Below are 23,328 nucleotides of genomic sequence, written 5' to 3' on the forward strand. Positions count from 1 at the left end.
AGCGAGAAGGTCGGAGTCCCGAATCTGTTACGTCCTGGTTTCTTCGGTCGGCGACTGGCATATTGTCATCTCGACCAGTGCTAGTGAATATCGACGAGGCGACGGCGAGATTGGGGTGGGGGAGGCAGGAAAGGATTCCTGAGGAGTTACACCCGTCATATGGCGCGTCTCCAATCCAGCCGTGCTCACAAAGGAGGAGGAAGAAGAGGAGAGAAAACAGACGAGATGAGTTATATAACAACCCCATTTGTCCCTTTTCTCTACAATAGCCTTACTCGAAGACAAATACCACGAAATTTCTGTTCATTAACCTGTATCTCTTTTGGTGATATATTATCCATTCTTTTGATTCTCTTTCACCTGTACCTACAATGCTTTCCTCCTGTTTCCTCTTCCTCCTCACCCTAACCTACCCAGTCTCGGCCTTCTACCCCACCAAATTCCGCGCGAACCTCGCCTCCCACCCGGGCATATCCCACGAGCAAATCACCGAAAATGCCTTCAACTTCGCAGCCCAGCTGCTCTTCCCCCAAGCCATGCAGGCATCTCGCGAAGCCTACGGTGCCAGCCTGTCGAAGGATATGCTCGAGGCTCGCACGCAGATTTCTAGGGCCTGCGCCTTTGCGGATAGGGACCACGACGAGGACGGGTGGCATTACGATGGTGGGAATGGTGCCGAGGGCAGGGAGGTTTTGAAGGGGTTGAAGGAGGAGGTTGTTGAGGCTTTGGTTTCGGATGATGTATTTAGGGCGAGGGAGGCGTTGGGTGAGGTGCTGCATGTTGTTCAGGATGTGATTGGATATGGGTGAGTACCTTCCCTTCCTGGATGCTTTATTTTACTGACTGGAGAGAATATAGAGCTGAAAACTGTTCGTCGGTCCTTGAAATGCGGGAAAGGAGTCGAGCCTCCTTCGGTGGCTACACGTCTGAGGACATCCTGATGTGGGGCGACAAGATGAAGGACGCAGAGTATATCCCCGTTCACGACATAGACCGTATGATTCCCTAAAATTGTCAATGGTAACGGAATTGGGCTAATACATTGTCTCGAAGAGCTTCTAAACGCTTTAGAGATAGATCCCAAAGGTACTACCGAAGAGCTTCTAGGAGCTATGGGAATGGATTCCAAAGGTGTTCTCGAAGAGTTTCTAAGAGCTCTGGGGATGGATCCTGAAGGAGCTCTCAAGATGAACATGGTGACCGATGACGACACGCAAACAGATACCAAACGACATATTTGGGCAGCTGTCAACGCCGTAGCAGCATCCATCCGGCTCTTACAAGCTCTCCCAAATTCAGTCTCTGCTAAACAAGTCCAGAGACTCTTCGGAATCGGCCTTGACTCGCTGATAGTCCTCGATCCCGCACTCCGCCGCTCTGAGGAATGGTCACAAGCTCGCCAACTCTTACGGTCTTCGCTAGAATCTCTCATAATCAATAGCACAAAGTCGGATATACGTTTCACAGGCGTCAGACTGCTGTCCACTGGTTTCGGACCCGAGTCCGCTCTCCCGCGCTGGATACCCATCCGGACTCCATCAGATCTGGATTTCATCGACGGCCTTTTACCGGCGACTCCAAGCGTGGCCTGCTCCGACGTCGATCCAGAAATATTACTGGCGCGGATTCAAGAGCTGCGGTATGGCGGCGAGGTTACTCTTATCGTTTCCCAGCCTCTTCGCGAGAACGACGCTGCTTTTGGGTGGATTGTCAACTTCCTCTCAAGACACCCGGTTTCTGTCAACGTCGCCCAGCTGAAAAGCGCTTGCTCGTCTACCAGTACTATTGATCCTTTCTATAAATCTGTTGCGGATCTTTCGAATGGGTTGTCAACCACGGATCTGAGCTCCCATAAATCTCTCCGTGCCCAGGATGCCTCTTGGGACCCAGTACACCAGTTGACAAAAATCTTTGAAAAGGCCGGCATGGAATCGGACGAGATTTTCAACCTCGAGGTTGGCATAGACGAGTTTACCGACCAGATTGTGCTCTCTGTCGACTGCGACGACTGCTCACCCTTCTCCCTCTCTGGTGACCCTTCCTCACCGACCCTCCCTGATCCCGTTATTCTCAAGCAAGACGGCGAGACCTACCGGCTAATCTTCACCATCAACAATCCCCCACCAGGTCTCTGGTCAACCAGAATCCCAACCACGAGCGTCTTCCACATAAACGTCCAAGCCCGCAGCTCAATCCAACTTGCCGACTTCTACTTTGCCGAAAATGCCGGACGGCCCGGCCACCAGGGCTTCTTCCCCATCGAGGGATCTCCTTTGGCCGAAACCAACGTCGTACTCATCGGGGAGCTGTACGGAGACTTCCAGTCGCCCCGGTGGTATCTCGTTGATCTTGAGACGGGTGAGGAGACGGAGGTCGAGATGCTCCCGGGCCTCAACGCCACCAAATACCCGGGCCACGCGGATCTTCACACTTTTGGTGCCATCGCACATCTTCCTGATAGAGAGTTTTTCGTTGTCGTTCGGGGACAGGATAGTAAGGGCAATTCGTTCCAGAGGATGTTTCCTTATCTTATCACCCCGGACTACGATCCGGAGCGGAAGTATGATCTCGGTGGTAGCGAGGGTATGTTTGAACGCCATGCGGGTCCTGGGAATCCAGATCGTCGTCAGTTCGAGCAGCTGGGAAATCCGGCCACTGTCACAGCGTCGGCCACTGCTTCCCGTCCTTCTTTCTTCGATGGTGTTCCTCCAGCGGCGTCGGTCACAGCCCAATCAATTTCCCTTGTTTCGACAACGGTGTTAGAAACGGTGACTCTCCTTTGGCCTAATTCTAGTACTGCGGCGACAGAGGCATTGTCCACGGCTGCCTTGAATGCGACGTCTGAAGCACAAAGTGCATCTATCGATACTTTTTCTAGCATCACAACTACTTCGGCTTCTGCGCTTAATGCAACCGCAAGTCTGAATCCTACCGAAACTATCATTATCGTTACGAGTCTCCCCCTGGCTCCAACCATGGGCCCAGTCACAACTACAGTCAATATCATTTCCGTTTTCCCATCTGGTCAAAACGTATCGGTCTCCAGCGCGTTCAATACGAGCACTTCTGCATCAGAAAGTTTGGCGAGCTTCAGCTTTACTAACTCCAGCATCTTGGATGCTTCAACTACCTCTACGGGAGAGGCTGCCTTCTCCACGGATACTGCATCTAGCGGTTCTGTTGTAAACTTCCGAGTGTCTGATAAGGAGTCTGCGGTTCCAACTCTCAGCATGTAGGTATACAGCTTTCTGCATTGTCTACGACTTCAACATTAACCTGTCTGGTAGTGTGGCAGATCCTTGTGATGGATCGCAAGGGCTTAATTCTCTGTCGAGGTGAGTTGATCTCTCACCATATCCCGACTTATGGACCCTCGTTTCTAACGTTCACACATCAGCGGATCTGCTGCGACTGCGTCGATCGCAACAGAGAGTTCCAAAGATGTCTTCCTATCGACCACTCCTGGCACAACGATCAACTCGGCACAAGCACAACCTGGTACCGCCTCGCTGAGCACCTATAGTACTACAACCTCACTAATACCAGCGTCATTGTAAGCCATGAGTCCCTCCCCCCCTTTTCTATCATCTTCACTGAGGCTAACGTCATATTTCAGCTCGAACCCTCTCAATCCCATAACCTTGACCACCGTCATCGTAGTCAGCTTCCCCCCAGCGGAACCCAAAGATACCCTCACCCTCACCCAAACGACAACCACTTTCCAAGCCTCCCCGTTCCCTCCCACGCTTATAAGCCACGGCGGAACGCCCCCAGGGCAAACCCCGGACACCCTCTCCGCCCTGCCAACATCCACCGTGGAAATCATAAAGACCCATTCGACGACGTCCAGTACGCTTCTTACAAGGGTTAGTGTTACTGCTTTCCCGGGATATCCGGACGACCCTTGGCCATCTTCTGAAGAGAGCTCGTCATCGGTTACTCCTCTTGGAAGCGGTGCTTTTTCTTCTTCTTCTTCTTTGCCTCACAACGGGCATGGGGCGGGAGGTAACGCTACGGAGACTGGTGGAACGAGTACTGGCACGCCGGGTGGGGATGAGAACGGGGCTAGGATGGTGCGAACTAGTGTCGTTGTTGTTATTGTTGTTTCTTTGACCGGAATGGCAGTGTTGATGCTGTAAGGGCATTCGAGTAGGAGAATGCAAGAACGGAGGGAGAAGGACGAAGATATAATAGGGGCAAAAGTTTGCTTGATTCGGGATCAGGGAGAAGTGGTGAAATAGGTATTCTTTCTTCAATTATCTTATTTTTATCAAACAAAGCAATTTCCATGGCCCTTCTCTTGTTTACCCAAAACTCCCATCATCTCAGACAAATTCCCAGAAAAATAACTATTACAGTCTTCCCTTGGAAACCCGAACCCACTTTTGCAGCCAGCGAGCCTCTTACTTCTTCTCACTAAACGACTCCCCCGCCCACTGATACGAATTCGGCGTCCCACCGGAAAGCTTCAAGAAGTACCTCTCATACGGCCCCAACCTCTCCTCCATCAGCCTCCTCACAGGCGGCGCATCCCCCGACGGCCCAACATAATCCCAAGCCCAAAGCCCGGCATCTTTAATATCCTCCTGTTCCACCTTGGTCGGGCCCCACCACTCCGTCGTTTCGGACACCGCATTCCCATTGGCGTCAATGCCGTTGGTGCCTCCGTTGTTAGCAGCACCCGCATTAACCCTCACAAGCTTCCACTTCTTCAACGACTCCGCCTCCCAAACTCCCAGGTCATCCAACCCCAACCCCTTACACGCTAGTCTCACCCTCACGGACGGATGAATCCTCTCGTTCGTGTCGAGCAGGAACTCCTTCTTGGGCTGGTTCGTCTTGGCATCCACCTCGTGGTACAGACCAGGCGTGCGGGCCTTTTTGCCCGCGAGAGCGTACAGGGGGTTCGAGGCGCGCTTGATCTCGCCTAGGCCCCAGGGACGACGGGGGTGGTTCGGGCTGTGGATTTGCTCAACGGCCCAGAGGATTTGCTCTTTCTTTCTGGAAAAGGAGGAGGATGGCGTGGAGGAGGGGGAGGGTTTGGCGAGGGAGTCGTAGTGCTGGACTTGGCGAGTGAAGATTTTCTCGAGGGACTTTTCGTCGAATTCGACGCCAACGGAGGCGAGTTGGTCCATCATCCCTGGGAGAAAGGTTAGATTATGGCTGGGTAATAGGGCGGAAGGAGACGGTACGTACATGCGAGACTGATGTTAGCAATGCCTTGATCAGGCCAACCGCCGCCCACATTTCCGTGGTTCCCGGGAAACCACACCTGACGGAGGTCAGTGGTGAGTTTGTTGTTAGGGAGACGTTCCCAAACGGCAGGGCTGAAAGGCGGGCGAGTCTCGTCGAGAGCAAGGGCCTGGAAAGCGTGCTCGATCTGGGCCGATAGGTTCGTGTCGTAGAATTGGAACGTGGCCAGAAGTTAGCTTCTTGAAAGGAAGGGAGGGTAGAAGGCGAAGCCAAAGGAGGGAAAGGCGAAGACTTATTCTGAGTTGTTTATCGTCACGCCCATCTTGCTAAGCCAGGAGACCTCGGGAATGCCAAGACTACCGACGGTATCCCATACACCAACGGCCTTGACCTTGATCAGGTCGCCGGTTCCGCCATCTTGTCGGACTCGCGTAAGGCCCAACTACACAACAGTTTCTTAGTGATGCCCGAATGTTTTTCAAAGACTTGAAAAAAAAAAAAAAAAAAAAAAAAAAAAAAAAAGCTGTTGCTCATACCCGCTCAAGTCTCGCCTTGTACTCCTTAGAAGCATTTGCACCTTTGGGCTTCTCAGAAAAAGGCAGGGTAGGGAAAGGATCGTCGTAGTCCTTGTCCATCCAGTTCTCCATATCCTTAAAAATAGGATAGAACAACTCCGTGCCATCCCTCGTGAGTAGACCAATGTCGCCAATCATGCCCGCTACGGATCGGACGGTATACGCCCCACGAGAGAAGCCAATGAGGATGATCTCGTCGCCGTCGCAGTAGTTGGCACAGATGAACTGGTACGCCTCTCGCACCCTCTAATAACCCCCACCCTCTTATCAGCAATTCTGTTCTCTCAACTGCGTCGGAGGGTTAGTTTACTCACCTCGGACAAGCCCGTCCCGAAAGCGCCTCCCGTAATGCTGTCAAGTGTGTTGCTTCCCGTCCCGACGCCAGACTCGTAGTTGATAATCTGCATGCAACCATCGTCGCAAAGCCGCTTAAACGACCGCGAGATGCGCGTGACGTTGGAAGGCACTTGGAGAGTCGTGTGGCCGAAACGATCCTCGGAGCCCTTGTCGGAATTCATCCAAGTGCCGTCGCAGCACATGATGAGACGTTTCTTGTATGGGTGCTTCTTCGCGGAGGAAGAGCTGGAGGACGACCCGACCTGGGGCGTGCTATTTTGAGATTCGGCCATGTTGGAAATGCGGGCACTTGATATTATTCGAAATCAGATTGAAACAAAGAAAGAGGATCTAGGTAGATTAATTGAAGAAACACGAAGCATACTCACGCTCAAGAAAAGAAACTAAATGGCAAAGGGAACATGGAATAGAAATGAGAGCCTTGCTGTTCTTATAATATTGAATTTTAACTTGGGATGATCGAAGTGGGATTCGGGCTTATTACACCTTCAATGTTGGCTTGGGTTCAAAGCCTCAACTCAATGTTTCTGGAGAGAAAGAAGTAACGCAAGCCCACAAACAAAACTGACGAGTACGAAATGTCGATAGCCAGGCGGGGGTCCCAGAACCAGTAAGAACCCCTCAAACAGCACGATGGGCTGAATGCGACTTGCTTCCTACAGGACACTAACCCATAACGTCGGCTTAGCCTGCAAGAGATGCCAGGTCTGACATCCCCTGAATGGAAAGGATTTCCGCATGTGGACTTATCTTTTGGTCGTGAACGAAAATCCAGCAAGCTTTCGTCACACACATCCTCAATATTAAAGCCGCCGTCAGCAAGTGACATACATGTCAGCGATACAGACCATTAGGGTCGTCAACCTCCCAACTGGTACCGGTGTGGCGCTGCAGGGCTGGCTGCTGCGGACCCGACCGCACCTGGGGTGAAGTCAGGGAGTCATGATTGGACCAAGATCCGAGCCGTTTGCCTCGCTTTTTTCTCCCTTTCAAGAGTGGCGCCGGCTCGGATGTCCCGTTAGGAGAACGACCGCCGTCAGCAGAGGGATGGATGGGTGAGCAAACGTGTTGAAGCCTGGGGGGGCCCGTAAGCCAGGCTGAAATGAAATAAAGATCGGTGAGTCTGCTCGGGGCAGTACTACGCCTCGCCGCTCGGAGCGTCATTGATTGAATAGCATACGGCGGACACAAGACATTTTCTATTGTGATTGGAGCGCTATGTCCGAAGACGAAAGCTGCCATTTGATGGGAGTTCAGAACCCAGAGGGCAAGTGGGTATTTCGGTGCTTTTATGATTGCTGGCTCAGTGGCTGGCAGCTGTCCGGTGTTGAGAACTGGCGGCCAAGAATATACTGGGGTACCTCAGTACACATAGCCCCGGTAATGCAGCCCATCTTTGCCGAAGTGAGCTGGCAACCTGGTTGACCCCATCGCATTTCAGGGCTCGATCGGCGGGTCCGTGACGGTTGCCTGCTGCTAGTTCATCAGCCAAGGAATTAACATCAAATCAGGAAATTGTCGCCATCCCGAAACCTGTCCACAATTGCTCGCTCTTGTTGCGCCCCCGTAAAGCAGTGAGCATGCAAGGTTCCCCGACCTTAAGAGAGAAGATGACAGCTCGTCGAGAGAGACTCTGGCTCTGGCGTAGAAATTGGTCGAATTGCTTGGAACTGGGGGGAGATCCAAAGCAGAGCTGACAGGCCGTGCAATTGCACCATTGATGATGCTTTCCCGCCCAAGCTTAATCGTTCTTGTTCTAGCTGAGTGGTGATCGAATTGAAAGTAATTGCGAGAGCTCAGCATCTCAGTGAAAGAAAGAGGCTAGACCCATCAGAGATTCGCGCTTACCTCGGTACATTACGCGCAAATGCAAAAGGGAAGGTGCATCCCCTCAACAAGAGCCCAAGCGGCCATCCCCCACACTGGTTCGAAGCTAATTATTTGGAGAAGTCATTGATCATCGTGGGGAGTCCTGAGATACTTCGTCGACCTCAAGTGGGCGGCAGCCCTGGCAGCCGCTCCCGCTAAACTAGCCACCACGGCCGGCTTGCCGCCTATGACCGGTTATGTTCCAGTTGAAAAACCTCGGTGCTCAATAACTGCCCCATCGGGCCTCAACAGCCAGACTTATTTCAACTATTCCTGATTAGGACTAAGTAACCCCAAAACCCCAAGAAAAAAAGGCGGGGAAATGAAAAGAAAAAAAGGAAAAGGAAAAAGAAAGAAAAGAAAAATGAAAAAAAAGGGACATAACTAGTACTAAGGTACTTCGTACAACGCCAGGGATCCACTAGTCTCACCGGCCAACTCGTGGAGGAATCTGCCAACCCGGGAGGCGAGAATGGACGGAATCGCGTGTTTTCACTATGAGGCTGGCTCTCCGGTGAAAAGGATGCCGAATATAGAAGCTTCTGGGTCCAGAAAGGTATGGAACTTCCAGAAAATAGGATGCATCTGAGGCCAGAAAGAGTTGACCGGAAGCTTAATTTTGTGTGTCAAGGTTGGGATGCGGGAAATTCACATAAAACGGAGCTGATGTTGGTCGCCTCTGTCTGGGGCACCGTTACTTGTCGGATCTTCCTCCCAACTTAATCCCAATCATATACGGTTCAGAAACGGACTGCGTAATAGACAGCTGCCGCCATGTGGGGCCTGTCGCTTTTTCTTTGACCACTCGGTCTGTTGCGTTGCAGTCAGAACGAAGCAGTGGTAGCGGAGATTGCCCATTTTAGGACCAGCGGTCTTCCAGTGGAAACGTCCAAAACATGACTTTTCTTAGACAAAACAAGAAATCTTCTAAGAGACACATAGCAATTACAAACAAATCTTCTTCCTCAACCCTAAATCTTAGACTTGACCCAATTCTCCAGACCTCCAGCAGCAATAATCTCCTGCACACTGGGCGGCAGCTCGCTAACCTTTTGCTCCCACACCGTGCCATCCTTCTCCGTAATCACGGCCTTGGAGCGGCGGACATCCCACAGAAGTTTCCAGCCCGTGCGGCGCGTCAGGGGCTTCTCGGCGTCGTCCTTGAACGCCTCGCGTAGTCGCTCGACCACGCGGGGGATTTCCAGAGAGACCAGTGCGTTGTTGATGCTGTTGCGGCTAAAGATGTTTCCGAGACTTCTTGCGATGACGAGAGGAATGTCTCTAGCTAGAATGGCCGTGGCGGCTTGCTCACGGGAACTTCCTACGAAGGAGGGAAGGGGTGTTAGCCATCATTCTCTTGGGTCTTGATCGGGATAATGATGTGTATAAAAATAAACAAAATCACTTACCACACCAAAGTTGAAACCAGTCACGAACACATCACCTGGCTTGGTGAGTTTAGTAAACTCGGGGTCATAGTTCTCCATGCACACTTCGGCCATCTTTCCCTTGGGGAGGTTATCCTGATAAGTGTATTTTCCAGGATATATGCCATCGGTATTAATATTATCCGAATCTCTGCCCTGGGTTAGTATATAGGTAAAGGAAGCAACGGGTTGAGAAGGACTTACAAGAAAATAATTTCGCCCTCGATTTTCTCAGGGAAGCCCGGTAGAACATTAGTCAAGGCTTCGTCTTCGGCAGCGGTAGCTGTGGTAGGCGTCTCCTGACTATTCTCAGCGGCAGCAATCATGCCATTCATCTCGTTAAGGATCTATCTAAAGCACCCTCAAGAGAGAGAGCCTTGTCGGCAGCGAAATCACCGCTTCCCTCTCCGATAATCACCTTTTCAACGCCCTCTGGCTTCTGATACCAACCAGGGCCGGCAATTTTGCCCGCAAGAGCACTGGCAGCAACAACTTCAGGACTGGCAAGATACGCCTTCGCCAACGGATCCCCCATGCGGCCCTTATAGTTTCGGTTGCTTGCCGAGATACCCGTTTCGCCCTTCTCAAGCAGGCCTGTACCTGGGCCAATACACGGCCCACACGCAGCCGGGAGCTCTATGGCGCCGGCGTCGAGTAGGACCTTCCAATCGCCAGCCTCCTCGGCGATCTTCTGCTCGGAAAGGGAGGCCGCGCCAAGGTAGAAGCGAACACCACTAGCAACCTTGGCTGGCTGGCCGTCCGTGGCAGCCTCGCGGAAAACTCGTGCCGCAGCAGCGATATCGCTCGCCCTCGAATTAGGGCAGGACACCAAATAAGCCTTGTCGATCTTAATATTCTGAGGCTCAAGGTTCTTGAGAGGGTTGGCGACCTTGACCGAATTGGGTCCCGCAACCCATGGCGGGGGCGTGGGTAGGTTCAGATAGGACTCTTTGGCATACGTAGCACCTGGGTCGGCAACGAGCCGGTTCTCCGCAATCCTGTTTACTTGCTCATGGTTCATGCGCTCCTTGGCGGGGCTGTCGGTTAGTGCTGCAGTGGTGGCTTTGGCGCGATACCAGGCAATAAGCTTCTCGTCAACGGGGAACAGTCCACCTATCGCTGGAATATCTTTTCGGTAGCGGTCTGCGGGGTGGTGGGCGCCGCGGCCTTCTGGGAAGATTGGAGGTTGCCGGCATTGGGAGCGCTCTCGAGTTGTGAGTGGAAAGCTTGCTGTCTTCGGGGAATGGCGGTGGTATATAAACGCAGCTGGGACGCAGCTATCGACGGGGTTCGCAAGCGGGCGACGGATGTTCGAGACCGCAGAGACGCAAGGTCAAGAGACTTCAGAGCAATTGCTCTCTACAAAGGCCATTTTCAGGTCGGCGAGATTGCGTCGAGGTTTTGGTGGGTACGTGGACGAAAGAGGGGGTCGATGATGCATCAAGGTAGTTTGCTTCGCCGGACGGCCAGTGATGCAGTCACGATGGGAGAGGGCAACGCACGAGTCGTGCCATGATGAATACTTGTAGCCAGGTATTGGCCTAGACCATGCCAAATAGACGACTTCAAAAAGGGGAAATCCGAGTCCACGTCCAACCGAGTGAAGATTTCTATGTCGCAGATAACTTCGTTGCGACAGGCCGGCGTCGGAGTGAGGTTGAAAAAAAATTAAGCGTAATAGACGAGCAAACAATTGGCTGAGCTTTGCGAGGTGGGGGCGGGTTGAGTTCGACTCATCCATTGTGGCCCATGTGGCAACCTACCAAAAGGGGCAGGCGGTGAGCAGTTAATCGGCAAGCCATGACATTGCTTCGGACATAAACTACAAATTCATAAACTACAATACTCTCCGCTGGAAGTAACTTGTTGTCGAAAGCGATACTGATTATCGTCAATTTTATCCATATCGCTACATGTAATGTCACCCGTATATGATATATACTCTCAGGATATGTGGAATCTAGGACAGAGAGGGACGTGACGAAATGGGGAGAAAAGGGCCAAAAATTGATGGAACGATACGGTACTGTATCGGCGATTCCGTTTCCCGAAAGGGGAGCATTTGACCACTGGTCCGCTTCCACTGAAAAAAAAGGCAAAAAAGAAAGAAAAGAAAAAAAGAAAAGGAAAGGGGGCATTCCCCACAAAAAGCCTCACAAAAAGTCAACACGACATTGACTCTTCTCCAGGCTCTGGATGGTCCAATGTCAGCTAATGCTGTAAAAATGGGGAAGCTGCTTCCCCAATATCCTGACGTCAACAGAACCCTGGCCCTCCCATTGCGACAATAATCGTACGAAGTACAAGTCTCTCTTGCCCAATCAGTATTACGCGTGTGCTCACCGAGGAACTCACGGACTCGCAGAGTACCTCGTACTTGTACCCCAGATCAAATCAATCGATGCTTAATGCTGGACCTGGGGTAAAGTCACTGCCGGTACCCCATGCCGGAGAAGCCTGGACCCAGGGTCAGTTCTGTGAGGAGGGCCTGGATTACCCGGAGAACCGGGTTATTTTCTCCACGTTCCAGACAACTGATGCCACAGCAGCTTCTCCAATTTTTTGAGCAAAAATCTGATAAACTTTGAGACAACGACAACGCCCAGGGGAACCACAACTCCGGATTGTTGCGGAATTTCGTAGTGTAACTCCACCAAGTCAACGACAGAGAAGGGAACAAAAAGAAAAAGGGAGAAAAAGGAAGGGAAAAAAATTGGGGTCTGGAACTAGGAGATTTTCGGTTAAGGAATCAATGGTTGATGAAACCAACGCCGAGGACGAGGAGGGGGCAACTGGGGAACCTCGCTTCGATTTTTGGAGAAGCAGAGGGATCAACTAGTGCAGTACCTTGGGATACCCACCTTCCCTCCGCGCTCGCGCTCCTTCCCCCTTTCCCCAACTCGATTATCCTCGGTATTCCAACCCCAACCAGCCTCTAAGGTGTGAGCTCCCCAGATCTCCCCAGTTTTGCCCCGGCCCCTCATGGGACGAACCAGCCCTCCAATTCCCGAGATATCTCCAAGAAAACAATCTCCACTCGGCCGGATTCCTCCAAGTGTACTTGAGAGAATTAAAAAAAGAAAGAGAAGGAGGAAAAAAGAAAAACTATAAATGTCATTGTGTGCCATCGTGAGCCCTACTCGGAATCTTCCTCTCTCTTTCCATCTCTTCTGTACTGCTGTGTTTGTGACCTTGCGTTTTTTCGAGAGCTTGCCGCGTGTGGCGACGGAACATTGATTGATCAATCTCACCCCTCACCAACAACCCCCTCCTCTCTCTCTCCTCCCAAGTTGGTCTTCAACAACCCAATCAATTAACCAACACCACACGCCGCCGCAACAATGTCGACCCCTCCCTCCCGTCTCAAGAGCATCCTGAGCCATCTCATCCCGGGCCACCACCCGGAGAACACCCACGTCACCCCCTCGGCCCCTCACATTCACCAGCTCTCTCCGACCTTCTTCCTTCCCCGCGCCGCCGCTATCGAGCCCAACGCCGAGGCCATCTTCCACCTCACCACGAACGGCCGCGTCCTCCGCCGTTCCTACTGCGAATTCGCCGACCGTGCTCGCGGCTTGGCTTACTACCTCATCAAGCATGGTTACCGCCGCGTGGGCATTCTCGCCCCCAACACCCCGGCCTTCCTAGAGTCCATCTACGCCATTCCCGCCGCCGGAGGCATCATCGTGCCGGCTAACTACAGGCTCGTACCCGAGGATATCGAGTACATTTTCGATTTCGCCGAGGTCGACTTCATCATTGCCGACAAGGAGTTCGAGCCGCTCTTGTCTGCTTTCCGGAAGACTCACCCCAACGTGAACGTTCTAGTTGATCTGGTAAGCCTTGGGCTCTTCTTGCTTTTTTCTACCTCGGATTTCTGCTCCTGCGAGAACTCGAAACCTGTATCACCCCGTCTTTCTACGTGATGGGAGGAGGAGCTTACAAGTAATCAATTGCACAGGATACCGATTCTTCGGCTGGCCAATTACACGGTCCCTTCGACCAGGCTGTCTGGGAGGGTCTTCAGTACGACCACGCCCTTGGTCAGAAGGGATGGGAGGGCCTCCAGGCTCAGTGCGCTGCCGAAGATGATTTGGTCGCACTCCCCTTCACCTCGGGAACCACCTCCCGCCCCAAGGGTGTCATGTACACCCACCGAGGTGCCTATCTCGCCGCCCTTGCCAACGTGGTCGAGTCCAACCTGAACGTTGACCCCGGCAGGTGCAGGTACCTCTGGACTCTTCCTCTGTACGTATCCGGTGTTCCAGGTCCTCATTACGGGACAACAGAAGACTAACATCCTCTCCTTTTCAGCTTCCACGCCATCGGCTGGACATTCCCCTGGTCTGTCTGTGCGGTGCGAGGCACACACATCTGTCTCAGGAAGATTGACTACCCTCTCATCTGGAAGCTCCTCAAGGAGGAGGGTGTCACCCACTTTAACGCCGCCCCCACTGTCAACACTCTCCTCTGCTCTTCCGATGCGGCCGAGCGACTTCCCAGGCCCGTAAAGGTCACTGTTGCCGCCAGCCCCCCGACCGCTCACCTCTTCGAGCAAATGGTAAGATCTTAAAATTTAACCTTTTTGGAAATATCTCCAAATTTTTGTCTAACGCCACTTTTTGCTTTCCCCAGACGAACCTTAACCTTATCCCCCGCCATGTCTATGGTCTCACCGAATCCTACGGTCCCCTAACGGTCTCCTACCCCCTCCCCGAATGGGAATCCCTCTCCCCCAAGGAGAAGTTCTCGAAGCTCGCCCGCCAAGGTCACGGCTTCATCACCTCCCTCCCCGCCCGCGTCGTCAAGACCAAGTCTGACGAAGAAATCGAAGCCGCTGCCGCCGCTGCTGCTGCCAACCCCACGGAACATGCCGAGGAGGCCGAGGAGGTCCTCGTCGATGTCGCCAAGGACGGCAAGGAGATTGGCGAGATCGTCTTCTTCGGAAACATTTGCACGAAGGGTTACTACAAGGATCCCGAGGCCACCAAGAAGATGTACGCCGGTGGCGGCTTGAGGACGGGAGATTTGGCTGTTTGGCATCCTGATGGCTCTATCCAAATTCTCGACCGAGCCAAGGATATCATCATTTCAGGTAAACATTTCCCTTTTTCTTACTCATAGCGCCCCGCCCCCCTTCTTCTCACGCAGCTAACTCAAATCCCGACTCTACTTCCAGGCGGTGAAAACATTTCCTCCGTAGCCCTCGAATCCCTCCTCGCCGAACACCCCGACATCCTCGAAGTCGCCGTCGTTGCCGTCCAAGACTCCCACTGGGGCGAGCGCCCCAAGGCCTACATCACCGCCAAGGACCCCGCGAACCCCCCCACCCAGGAGGCCGTCATCACCTGGGCCAAGGGCAAGACGGCCGACCCCAAGGCCGGCAAGAGCGGTATCAGCGGTTTCATGGTGCCTAGGGAGGTCGAGGTCCTCAAGGAGCTGCCTAAGACTAGCACGGGGAAGATTAGGAAGAACGTGCTTAGGGCTTGGGCTAAGGATAACTAAGGGCGGAGTATGCATGAAAAAAAGGGATTTCTTGGGAAGAGAAGGGGCTTTTAATTTATGTATGTATGTATGTATGTTTTGGCTACATCGGCTGTATATTTGCCTGCTTGAATGTTTTATGACTTGATACCTATTTTTGGGGAATCTCTCGTGTTGTCTGTGTCGTGATGCTTGGAGCTGTTCCGCGCTGAGATTTTTTACATTCCTTTGCCTTGCGACACATTTCTTTCTCTTTTTTTCCCTTCGTTTCAATTTTCATTTTTACTCTTATTTCCCCTATTTATTTTTATTTCTGGAAACAAAAATTGCAGTTATTCCATGTCTTCGAAATAGAATGATACCGCTGGGAATATACAAAATCATCTCAACCTTGAGCGCTGAGTCCTGAAACGTCAATGAGCGAGAACCCATGCCTTAAAAACCGTCAATTGATCCACTTCTCAGTTCTACGGTCAAGTCGGTGCACCAAAGTCTAGACCTCGGCGGCGTTCGGCTAGGGCATGCATCCGTGGAATGAAGTTCAGACGACTTACACTACTGCCTCTACGGGGTCCGCAGTGGGGGCCCTGAAAAGTGCTAGTTGACGGAGAAGAGTCGGAGAACGCCCGGCTTTTCAGAGCCCTAGTATTCGTGGGCACCTGATGCAAGGAACGGGTCTTTCTTGGTCTCCATCACGGAATGGAGTGTTAAAATTTCGATCATATGGACATGTGAACCTCGGCGCGAAGTTGGGCTTCTGGGTGTTACGCGGTGGGTGGCGCATTGTGGAATGGTCTGGGCTGGCAGAGGATGTCCACCGCCCGGGCGAGCCCATTTTGCATTTAGACCGAATCTATGGAGTATCGGGCCTGATGGAGTACAGAGAGGTGAGTGGGAGAACTCAACTTATGACATCTCGGGATGATTAGCCTTGCCATACTTGAGCCATGCCCACATTTTAACATGTTCTGTCGTGCTTCCCCTGGGGCTGCAAACCGGACTCGTTGGAATTGCTCTTCTTGGCGTAGTCGCTGACATCGGAATTGGTTGAGACAGCCGTTGGCGAACTGCTTGAATTTAGAGTTCGACCCAAGGCTATCCTTCTGTTCTACTGAGATATCTATGTACAGAGTGAACTGCTGGTTGCGCTTCTTTTCAATCCCATTCCCCTGATGAATCGACCCTAGAAAAGAAAGAGCGAGAAGTAAAAACTGAAAAGCAAATCGCTACAACGCCCGAACTGGAGGAAACAGAAAGACAAACATTCGCTACAGCTTCATCGAGAAGTTCCTGCACTCCTCCTCCTCCAACTTCTACACCCTTGCAGCCTTATACGTATGGAAAATAATAACGTGCCTCAGCAACAAGCCGCCTCCGAATTTCCCTGATGCGAATCTTCAACTTCATGATCGCATCTATCTCCTCACAAAGCTCCATCACCAGCCGATTGAACAGATCCCCTTCATACCAATTCGCATCCGTGTACTCGTCGTACCCCTCGGCAACCTCGCGGGTCACGTCAAGAACGCGATTGATATTGTCCCTCGCCTCCGGCAGTTCCTCCGCCCTCCGCTCCATGTACTTTATCCAGAGCCCGATGGAGATCCGTTTGCGGACATAGCGGAGGTAATTGTTTATGAAATAGTGGCGGGCTTGGGGGAGGGTCATAGCGTTCGGTCCGCGGATGAGGCTTCGGATTGACATTTCGCATGTTATGGTCTGTTTTTCCAGATCTGTTAGCCTTGGCCCGGGGGGGGTGTGTGTGTGTGACTTGATTTGAACTGGGGGTGGGTTTCGCGTACCACGAGCGTCTTGAGCTCGGATGTACTAACACGCATGAGGTCCTTGTATCTTTGTATAATCGAGTTGAGCGACTCGATGGCGTCGTCTTCATCATCTAGCGAGTCTGGGGGAGGGGGTGGCACATGATTGCAGTTGAGCCCGTTGAGTCCGTTGACCCTGTTGAGCCCGTTGGGGCCTGGAGTAGCCATAGGTGATGTTAATAATGGTGTATATTCTAGTGCATGCAGTGCAGTAGGCTTTCGGATGTGGGTAACATACAGCAAGGCTAGGAAGCAAATGGAAATGAGGAGTGATGGAGAGTAAGAAGATATTAAGTCGGTATGTAGAATATCCACGATGAATAGATGTAGGAAGTAAAGGGATTGGCTGTGGGCTTCACTTGCCATCCTTAAGGGAGGCAATCTTGGTTAGTCTGCACCTTCCTTTCAATTCTCTAAGACTGCTTGTGTTGCTCCTTCTGTCTATTTTTCACGCCTGTCAGGAGAGTGGACTTTGGCAGGGCCCAAAATATTGCAGAGTTGAGCATGGAAGGGTTATGCTACAGGAAATGGAGATAAGCTGAGGCTATCTATGTACGATAGCCCATGGGTGGAGGGTTTGGGAATACAGGATCCAACTGGGATCTTGGCGGCAAGAAGCGTCCTGCATGTCTACAAGTTATTCCTTTTGGCTTTCCTGAGCCTGTGGGAATCCCAGACATCTCGCTCATGATAAATTTCAATTCATTAACTGCAGAGTATGACAGCCCCAAACAAGGGAAACTCTGTAAACTTCACGATAAAGATGTACGAAAACAACCACTGGCATCCCTCAGTCAGCCTCGCATAAAAACAAACTTAACCATCGCAGCCAAGATCCTCAATGGCATCTGCCAACATCTCCAGCTTCAACTCATCAACAGCCTTGCCATAGTGAATCAACTTCATGAGAACCCGAGTCTGCTTCACAGCCTCCTCGCTCATCTCCGCACCTCCCTCCCGCAGCTGGAACAGCTTGTCGGTATGCTGCCTCCGTAACATGTTGAGCTTTTGCTCCATCCTTCTCATGGTCTTCTTGGTGACTCGCGAGCCCCCGGTGGGCTTGGGCGCAGGATCGACTGCTGAAGCTGGCTCTTGGTTGGCGGGACCACTAACGGCGCTGTGGCTGGAAGCCGGGGAGTCCACCTCCATGGGGTCCACCTCCAGCGGGGTGATGGCCATCTCGGGGAGGGAACTGGAGGTATATGGTTAGATATGGGTCACTATATCAGATGACCATCAACCGTACCTCTGGTTTGTTGGAGGTATGGGGTGAATCAGATCGGGTTTGGTAGAGCTGGCAGATTTTGATGAGATTGTGGTAGAAGGAGATGAGTGTGAATCCACTGGACATGAAGAACATGGTGGCTGATATATAGAGGTATAAAGTAGATAAAGAAATCTGCGACTTGGACTTGAAATAGGCAACGATCAACCTTCAGGTGGAAGTTCTTGTGGGGAATAGCTGCGAGAAATGGTAACTTGGGGATATGCAAGGGGAAGAAGAAGCACATGTGTTTGTGAACCTGCTTATGAGAGGGAAAAGAGGTCGTGTGTAGTCAAAGGAAAGTGCAGACAATAAGGCTTTAGTTCAGGTGAAATTCTTCCTTGGTCAATTAAAGGAAGGAAAACCCCTAATCTGCAACTTGGTAAAAATTTCTTACCCATCTTAGCTACCTACATACACAATATTGTGTTTGTCCATCTTTGACCTTCCACATTGAAGTTCAATACTGTGATATAGCACTGCTAATGCTGGATCTTATTGAGGCTACTGAGGTAGACAGTGTCAATTGATGTTATTTATATATAACAAGTTGGTCTTGACACAGTACCGTGCCGCTCCGAGAATCTCGACCCGGATGCGGAAGGCGCGGTCCAAGCTTCGAGTCACGGAGACATTAGACGCGACTCCAATTGGAAGCCGTGACCGAGAAAAATAAAGGCGACTCCCTTGCGAAACGTTTTCTCTCTTCCGACGAGCTTCCCTGCCTTATTTCGAGGTGCATAGTTAGTGCGTTTAATACGTCTGTCTTTTCCACCCTCGAATACATCAATATTTTACTTACCTGCGGGATGAAGCTTCAAGTCCGATGTTGTCATTGGGCTCCTGCCCCGCCTCGATGTCCGAGACGGCGGAGTGGACAGAACTACACCACATATACTGAGTACCCAAGTCGTCGACCCTTGGGATCGTCGAAAACAATTCAATCTGCCGCCGTAGGAATCCTCGATCCGGCATTGATGTCACATGTAATCAGAAGCCCAAGTTACTATCCTGGCCGTACAATGCTAACTTCGGTGCTTAGCGTCTTGTACAGTGTGAGGCGATGCCTGGCACAGGTCACGGGACCCAGGTCTCGAGATTTGATGTTTCGTGACCGGCTTCATCGAATTTGCTCAATTTCTCTCGAGGTCAGCTAGCAGTCAACTAACTGCACATAAATGTAATACCCAATCCTCCCAGGTTCGCAGAACTGCGCTAATCTCGAGGCGTTACGATGGACTGCAGGACGATGTCAATGGGGCATCCATATCGTCCGTGTCGTCCGTATCCTCCATCTCCTCCAGATCGGAGATATCCCCCATGCCCGACATATCTGACATATCGTCCAGACCGTCCAGATCATCCAAATCATCCAGATCGTCCGTATAGTCCGTATCGTCCGCATCGTCCATATCGTCCATATTCCCCAGAAATTGTCTGTGGAGATAGATGCAGAAGGCCTGGGTGATACCAGACCACATGTACTGAGTTTTACATGTCGGGTCAGGGCACCAGGTAATATGCTTTCCTTCGTCATCTTCCGTAATCGAATAGGAGTTAGGGTCAAGATTTACAACCCACTCTATCTGATCAGGTCTCTCGAGACACCATAGGTATTTGAGCCCGTCCACCACCATTTGCCTACCCTTCTTTTGCGTGCGGTACTTGCCCTTGCACGGAAGAATACAAGATGTTTGAGAGATGAACTCTCGATTGTATTTGCGCGTATTTTCGCAGGAAAAGCAGAACGAGTGTCTCCTCTTCTTATAATATCTCCAAGGGTTGATATCTGAGGTATTAACACATGCGCATGTGGATGGATCGAAGGCTGCCAGCATACGCTGTCCATCAAGGGGCCCGATATGTGGGCAGGCAAACTCGTCGAAAGCCGTCTTTTTCTGTGAAGTGCGGCAAAGCTCTTCGAGCTCTGCTTGCGGTGGCTGGCTAAGACGCCAACCCAGTTCAAAAACGGGAATTTGCCGGAAAATCATGATGCTCAGAGCTTCCGCAACCCTTCCCCACGAAATCTTGGTAGGGTAAGATAGCCCAAGAGACATATAATACTCCCTGAATGAGCAACACTCTCTACAAACGATCGTTTCCCATCGCCGACTCCTTTGCCTAGGCCACTTCTCAATGTCTGACCAGGTGATCGACTTGTGTTCGCACACCCTCACACAGCCTTGCCGGCCAATGCAGATACGATTCGAATCGGCTTGAGCTCGTTGGTTGGCAGAGAATAGAAACCTCGGGTGGGTGGTCTGACAGCCGGAACAGAAGAGGGTCGACTTCATCCATGAGCGGGATGATGAGAAATACCCGTTTTCATGTGTACGGAAGCAGTCGCTGCAGTACTTGTCTTTACGCAGTAGACGGCATACCCGATTGCGCGAAGCTTTACCCCAGATCGGTTTTCTCCATGACCTCTGGCCGGGTTGAGGCTCCTCGCGGTAAGGCTTGAACATTGCTTGGAAAGTCCGGTCGTGGATCAGACGCGAGAAAAGGCGGCAGGTCCGGCCTAAAAGGAATAAGGATTCTATGCTGAGATGGGACAAAATCTCTAATAAAACTTCGTCAGGTAGACGTTGGATCGGGGGCTGGGGATGTTCTGGCTGCTCCTCATCATTACTCTCTTTGGGGCGATTGCTCTCCTCCCCCTCAGGAGTTGGGCCAAAAGGTTTCAAGATTGATCGGAGCGTGGAATAAATGAGGTTGAGCCCCTCTGAGACTCCTTTTATGAGGCCCATGGTAGACCGGAAGGAAATATCGGAATCACATAGGCCGCGATAGAAGAAAGTTTGGTATTGTTCAGTTCCTTGGTATCGGGGATGCAAACTGGAAGCGGCGAGAGAAAGATTAGTGGAAGGTCAGGACAGAACCAAAGGGACGGAGCATTAGAAACCAACATCAAGCCATGATTGGGGGGGCTCCCATTCGTTTATCATATTCCTGAAATCACCTGCTACGAGGCTATCGTTGCGACTTGGGTCGATTTTACCTTTCGGGCCAAATGTCACCGGCACAAGCACTACTGAGGTAGCTTAGATGATGGCGGACATGAATAACATTGAATGAACATGTGATTATATAACCTAAGAGACAAGAGTGAGTCTAAATCTACATAGCATGCGTAGATACTTGGCAACGGGTTGAGTGCCAACTCAGCGTGTCAACTTGGTGTGATCTTGCGGACGGATACGGTCTGCCGCTGTGCTCACTATCACCGCCGCGCTTCTCGTCGCTCTTATCACACGACGTTGCCAAATTCGGACTTCCTGTCCCTGTTCATTCTCTGCCAGGGTGTTCGTGGCACCTCCGCCATCGTGTCCTCACTCCTCTTCTCCAAAACTCTAGCAACTCCTCTTGGCCTGAGTCGGATAGGAATGCCATCCGTGCGTCCTCATGGTGATCCACTCCTTTTCTCGTACCACTTCCTTCTTGATTTTCCGACCGTAACTCTGCCATTTCCATAAGGTGTCGAACTCTCCCCACTCAACACTGACGAGTGGTGCCCTTGCGAGTTTGGCGACGTGCCCATCGGGAGTTGCCGACCGTAAATCCGTGGCATCATGCCGCATTTTCCAAGTGAGAGGGGGAAAATGACAGGTTGGAGGTATTCAGTGCCTTCCCGGAGGAATTTGTACGGGGTAGTTGGCCAGGACCCCAGTTCAGAGCCGATTTTCTGTTGAGCACCACGATCCACTCCTTGAATATGCCCGATGTATCGCGGCAGGGCTATCCATCGTAAGTATGTCCTCCACTCGGTTCACCTTCCGAGGATCTTTATCTGCGAGCTCCATCTCGCTCGACGTGTCGGGTTGGTGCCGTATCTTCCAACCTTCTCCCTCTTTCGTCACCGCCTCTTCCAAGGGCACGACCGAAATAGCTGGACTCGATCCACCAATTGGCCAGCTTCAGAAGTTGCCCACCAAGCCTTAGCATTCTGATCACCTTCGTCTCTCCATTCTTGGATCGCCAAGTTCAAATCTGCCTCGCAGAACCGCGTCATAATTCCACTTGCCTCGGCGGCGCGGTTCCAATAATTAGCATCGAATGAATATGTAACCCTTGGTTAAGGAGACCGATAAGATGTGGCACCGGTCGTGGGCCAAAGTGGCATGTCGGGCGAATCGTCGGCAACTCGGTTCTTCGGGTCCTCCTTCCCATTCGGTACATACGTCGATGAGAAGAACGGAGCCCGTGATGTATAAACTCTCCACACCCGTTCGCTCAATATTTGGGCCGCCGGCGGATGTCGAGGATCTTGTGCGCCTCTGTTGTGATCCTTTGGGGATCCTGATCCGAATTTCTAGATGTAGACCCGGATATGGCCCTCTTGACTTTGGAAACAGTGAGCCCTTTAATCGTTTAGAGGACACTTGATGCGTGCCCGTGAGCTCTTGGCCGATGGGCCACAAGGTCTCGTAGAACTCCATGATCCACTTTTCTTGCTGTGAGCAGCTGCCTCCGTAGGAGGTATGTCTCGACCGTCGAATGTGAAAATGTCCAACCATGCCCGGTCGATGCATGTTCTGATGAGATTTTACGTTACGAGACTTCATACGGCGCTGTAACAACCTGCCAGGCAAGTCCTCGCAGGTGGCCCTTTTGGTGCAGTGGTTACAGCCTGCAAACAGGCAACATGTTGGCGTAACAGTTCCCGGAATTGACTCCTTGTGCTCCCTCAGCATTAACAAATATGCCAGCCACTCAAATCGATCTGGCTTGCGCTCAGATTGAACGGTGTAGAATGTGCTCGAGTAGAGGCTTCCTTGGGGATTCGATCCGTCTCGACAATTTAGACGTAATAGAGCAGAGACAATATTTCCTTCCCTCGGAAGCAGTGACAGGTGTAGTAGGGTTGCTCGAGGCATACACTGAAGAGTGCGTAGAAAAACAGGAGAGGGAAACTAGGATAGGATGAGGAATAGACATCAATACTTGTATAGTTGGGTAGTGGCGGGTGTAGTAGTGTTACTCGGGGTATATATAGAGAGTGTGTAGGGGAAAGGGGAGAGAAGAAATTCGGATGGGAGGAGGAATAGACCTCCTTATATAGTTTGGTACTGGAGGTGTAGAGGAGGAGTGAGTCAGGAGCAAGTAAAGAGTAGAGGAAGGAGTAAAGGAAGAAGACGTATTGAACTGTGCATCTTGTCTCCCTCTAGGGGGAGGACAGACGGAGAAGTTGAGTAAAGTAATATAATAGTATAGAAGTAGTTAAAGAACCAGACAACTTGGAAAGGAAGAAACCCGTGAGATTAGGAGGGAACGGTTATGAATCAGAAGGCTGCGATATTAAGAGAGGGCTAATGGAAGCTGCGGGCAGGCTGGCTGGA

At 51.6% G+C, this 23,328-nt stretch overlaps 6 protein-coding genes and 1 pseudogene across 6 annotated transcripts; 2 read left to right on the top strand and 5 right to left on the bottom strand.

Annotated features, from left to right (window-relative positions):
- Window positions 1-371: 371 nt before the first annotated feature.
- On the top strand, window positions 372-4,139 carry SAPIO_CDS2952 (uncharacterized protein; the record flags this gene model as incomplete). The annotated part of the gene is made up of 6 exons (XM_016785848.1): window positions 372-805; window positions 859-995; window positions 1,054-3,232; window positions 3,288-3,335; window positions 3,398-3,553; window positions 3,617-4,139. The coding sequence occupies 6 exons, from the start codon at window positions 372-374 to the stop codon at window positions 4,137-4,139; spliced, it is 3,477 nt and encodes a 1,158-aa protein (XP_016644630.1).
- Window positions 4,140-4,403: 264 nt separating this feature from the next.
- SAPIO_CDS2953 (uncharacterized protein) lies at window positions 4,404-6,397 on the bottom strand (the record flags this gene model as incomplete). Its single annotated transcript, XM_016785849.1, has 5 exons — window positions 4,404-5,140; window positions 5,197-5,380; window positions 5,534-5,635; window positions 5,730-6,014; window positions 6,083-6,397. 5 exons carry the CDS (start codon window positions 6,395-6,397, stop codon window positions 4,404-4,406), a joined length of 1,623 nt encoding a protein of 540 aa, XP_016644631.1.
- A 2,568-nt stretch (window positions 6,398-8,965) lies between these two features.
- On the bottom strand, window positions 8,966-10,935 carry SAPIO_CDS2954 (3-isopropylmalate dehydratase; the record flags this gene model as incomplete). The annotated part of the gene is made up of 5 exons (XM_016785850.1): window positions 8,966-9,315; window positions 9,409-9,572; window positions 9,626-9,704; window positions 9,782-10,625; window positions 10,924-10,935. The coding sequence occupies 5 exons, from the start codon at window positions 10,933-10,935 to the stop codon at window positions 8,966-8,968; spliced, it is 1,449 nt and encodes a 482-aa protein (XP_016644632.1).
- A 1,827-nt stretch (window positions 10,936-12,762) lies between these two features.
- On the top strand, window positions 12,763-14,926 carry SAPIO_CDS2955 (2-succinylbenzoate-CoA ligase; the record flags this gene model as incomplete). The annotated part of the gene is made up of 5 exons (XM_016785851.1): window positions 12,763-13,257; window positions 13,383-13,669; window positions 13,736-13,982; window positions 14,057-14,516; window positions 14,601-14,926. The coding sequence occupies 5 exons, from the start codon at window positions 12,763-12,765 to the stop codon at window positions 14,924-14,926; spliced, it is 1,815 nt and encodes a 604-aa protein (XP_016644633.1).
- Window positions 14,927-15,863: 937 nt separating this feature from the next.
- SAPIO_CDS2956 (uncharacterized protein) lies at window positions 15,864-16,896 on the bottom strand (the record flags this gene model as incomplete). Its single annotated transcript, XM_016785852.1, has 3 exons — window positions 15,864-15,936; window positions 16,374-16,624; window positions 16,708-16,896. 3 exons carry the CDS (start codon window positions 16,894-16,896, stop codon window positions 15,864-15,866), a joined length of 513 nt encoding a protein of 170 aa, XP_016644634.1.
- A 648-nt stretch (window positions 16,897-17,544) lies between these two features.
- On the bottom strand, window positions 17,545-18,088 carry SAPIO_CDS2957 (uncharacterized protein; the record flags this gene model as incomplete). Its single annotated transcript, XM_016785853.1, has 2 exons — window positions 17,545-17,907; window positions 17,975-18,088. 2 exons carry the CDS (start codon window positions 18,086-18,088, stop codon window positions 17,545-17,547), a joined length of 477 nt encoding a protein of 158 aa, XP_016644635.1.
- A 1,133-nt stretch (window positions 18,089-19,221) lies between these two features.
- On the bottom strand, window positions 19,222-19,983 carry SAPIO_CDS2958 (annotated as a pseudogene; the record flags this gene model as incomplete).
- Window positions 19,984-23,328: the final 3,345 nt, after the last annotated feature.

The sequence above is a fragment of the Scedosporium apiospermum genome, assembly GCF_000732125.1.
Source record: "Scedosporium apiospermum strain IHEM 14462 chromosome Unknown SEQ_SAPIO_0087, whole genome shotgun sequence".
Classification (NCBI taxonomy): Eukaryota; Fungi; Ascomycota; class Sordariomycetes; order Microascales; family Microascaceae; genus Scedosporium; species Scedosporium apiospermum.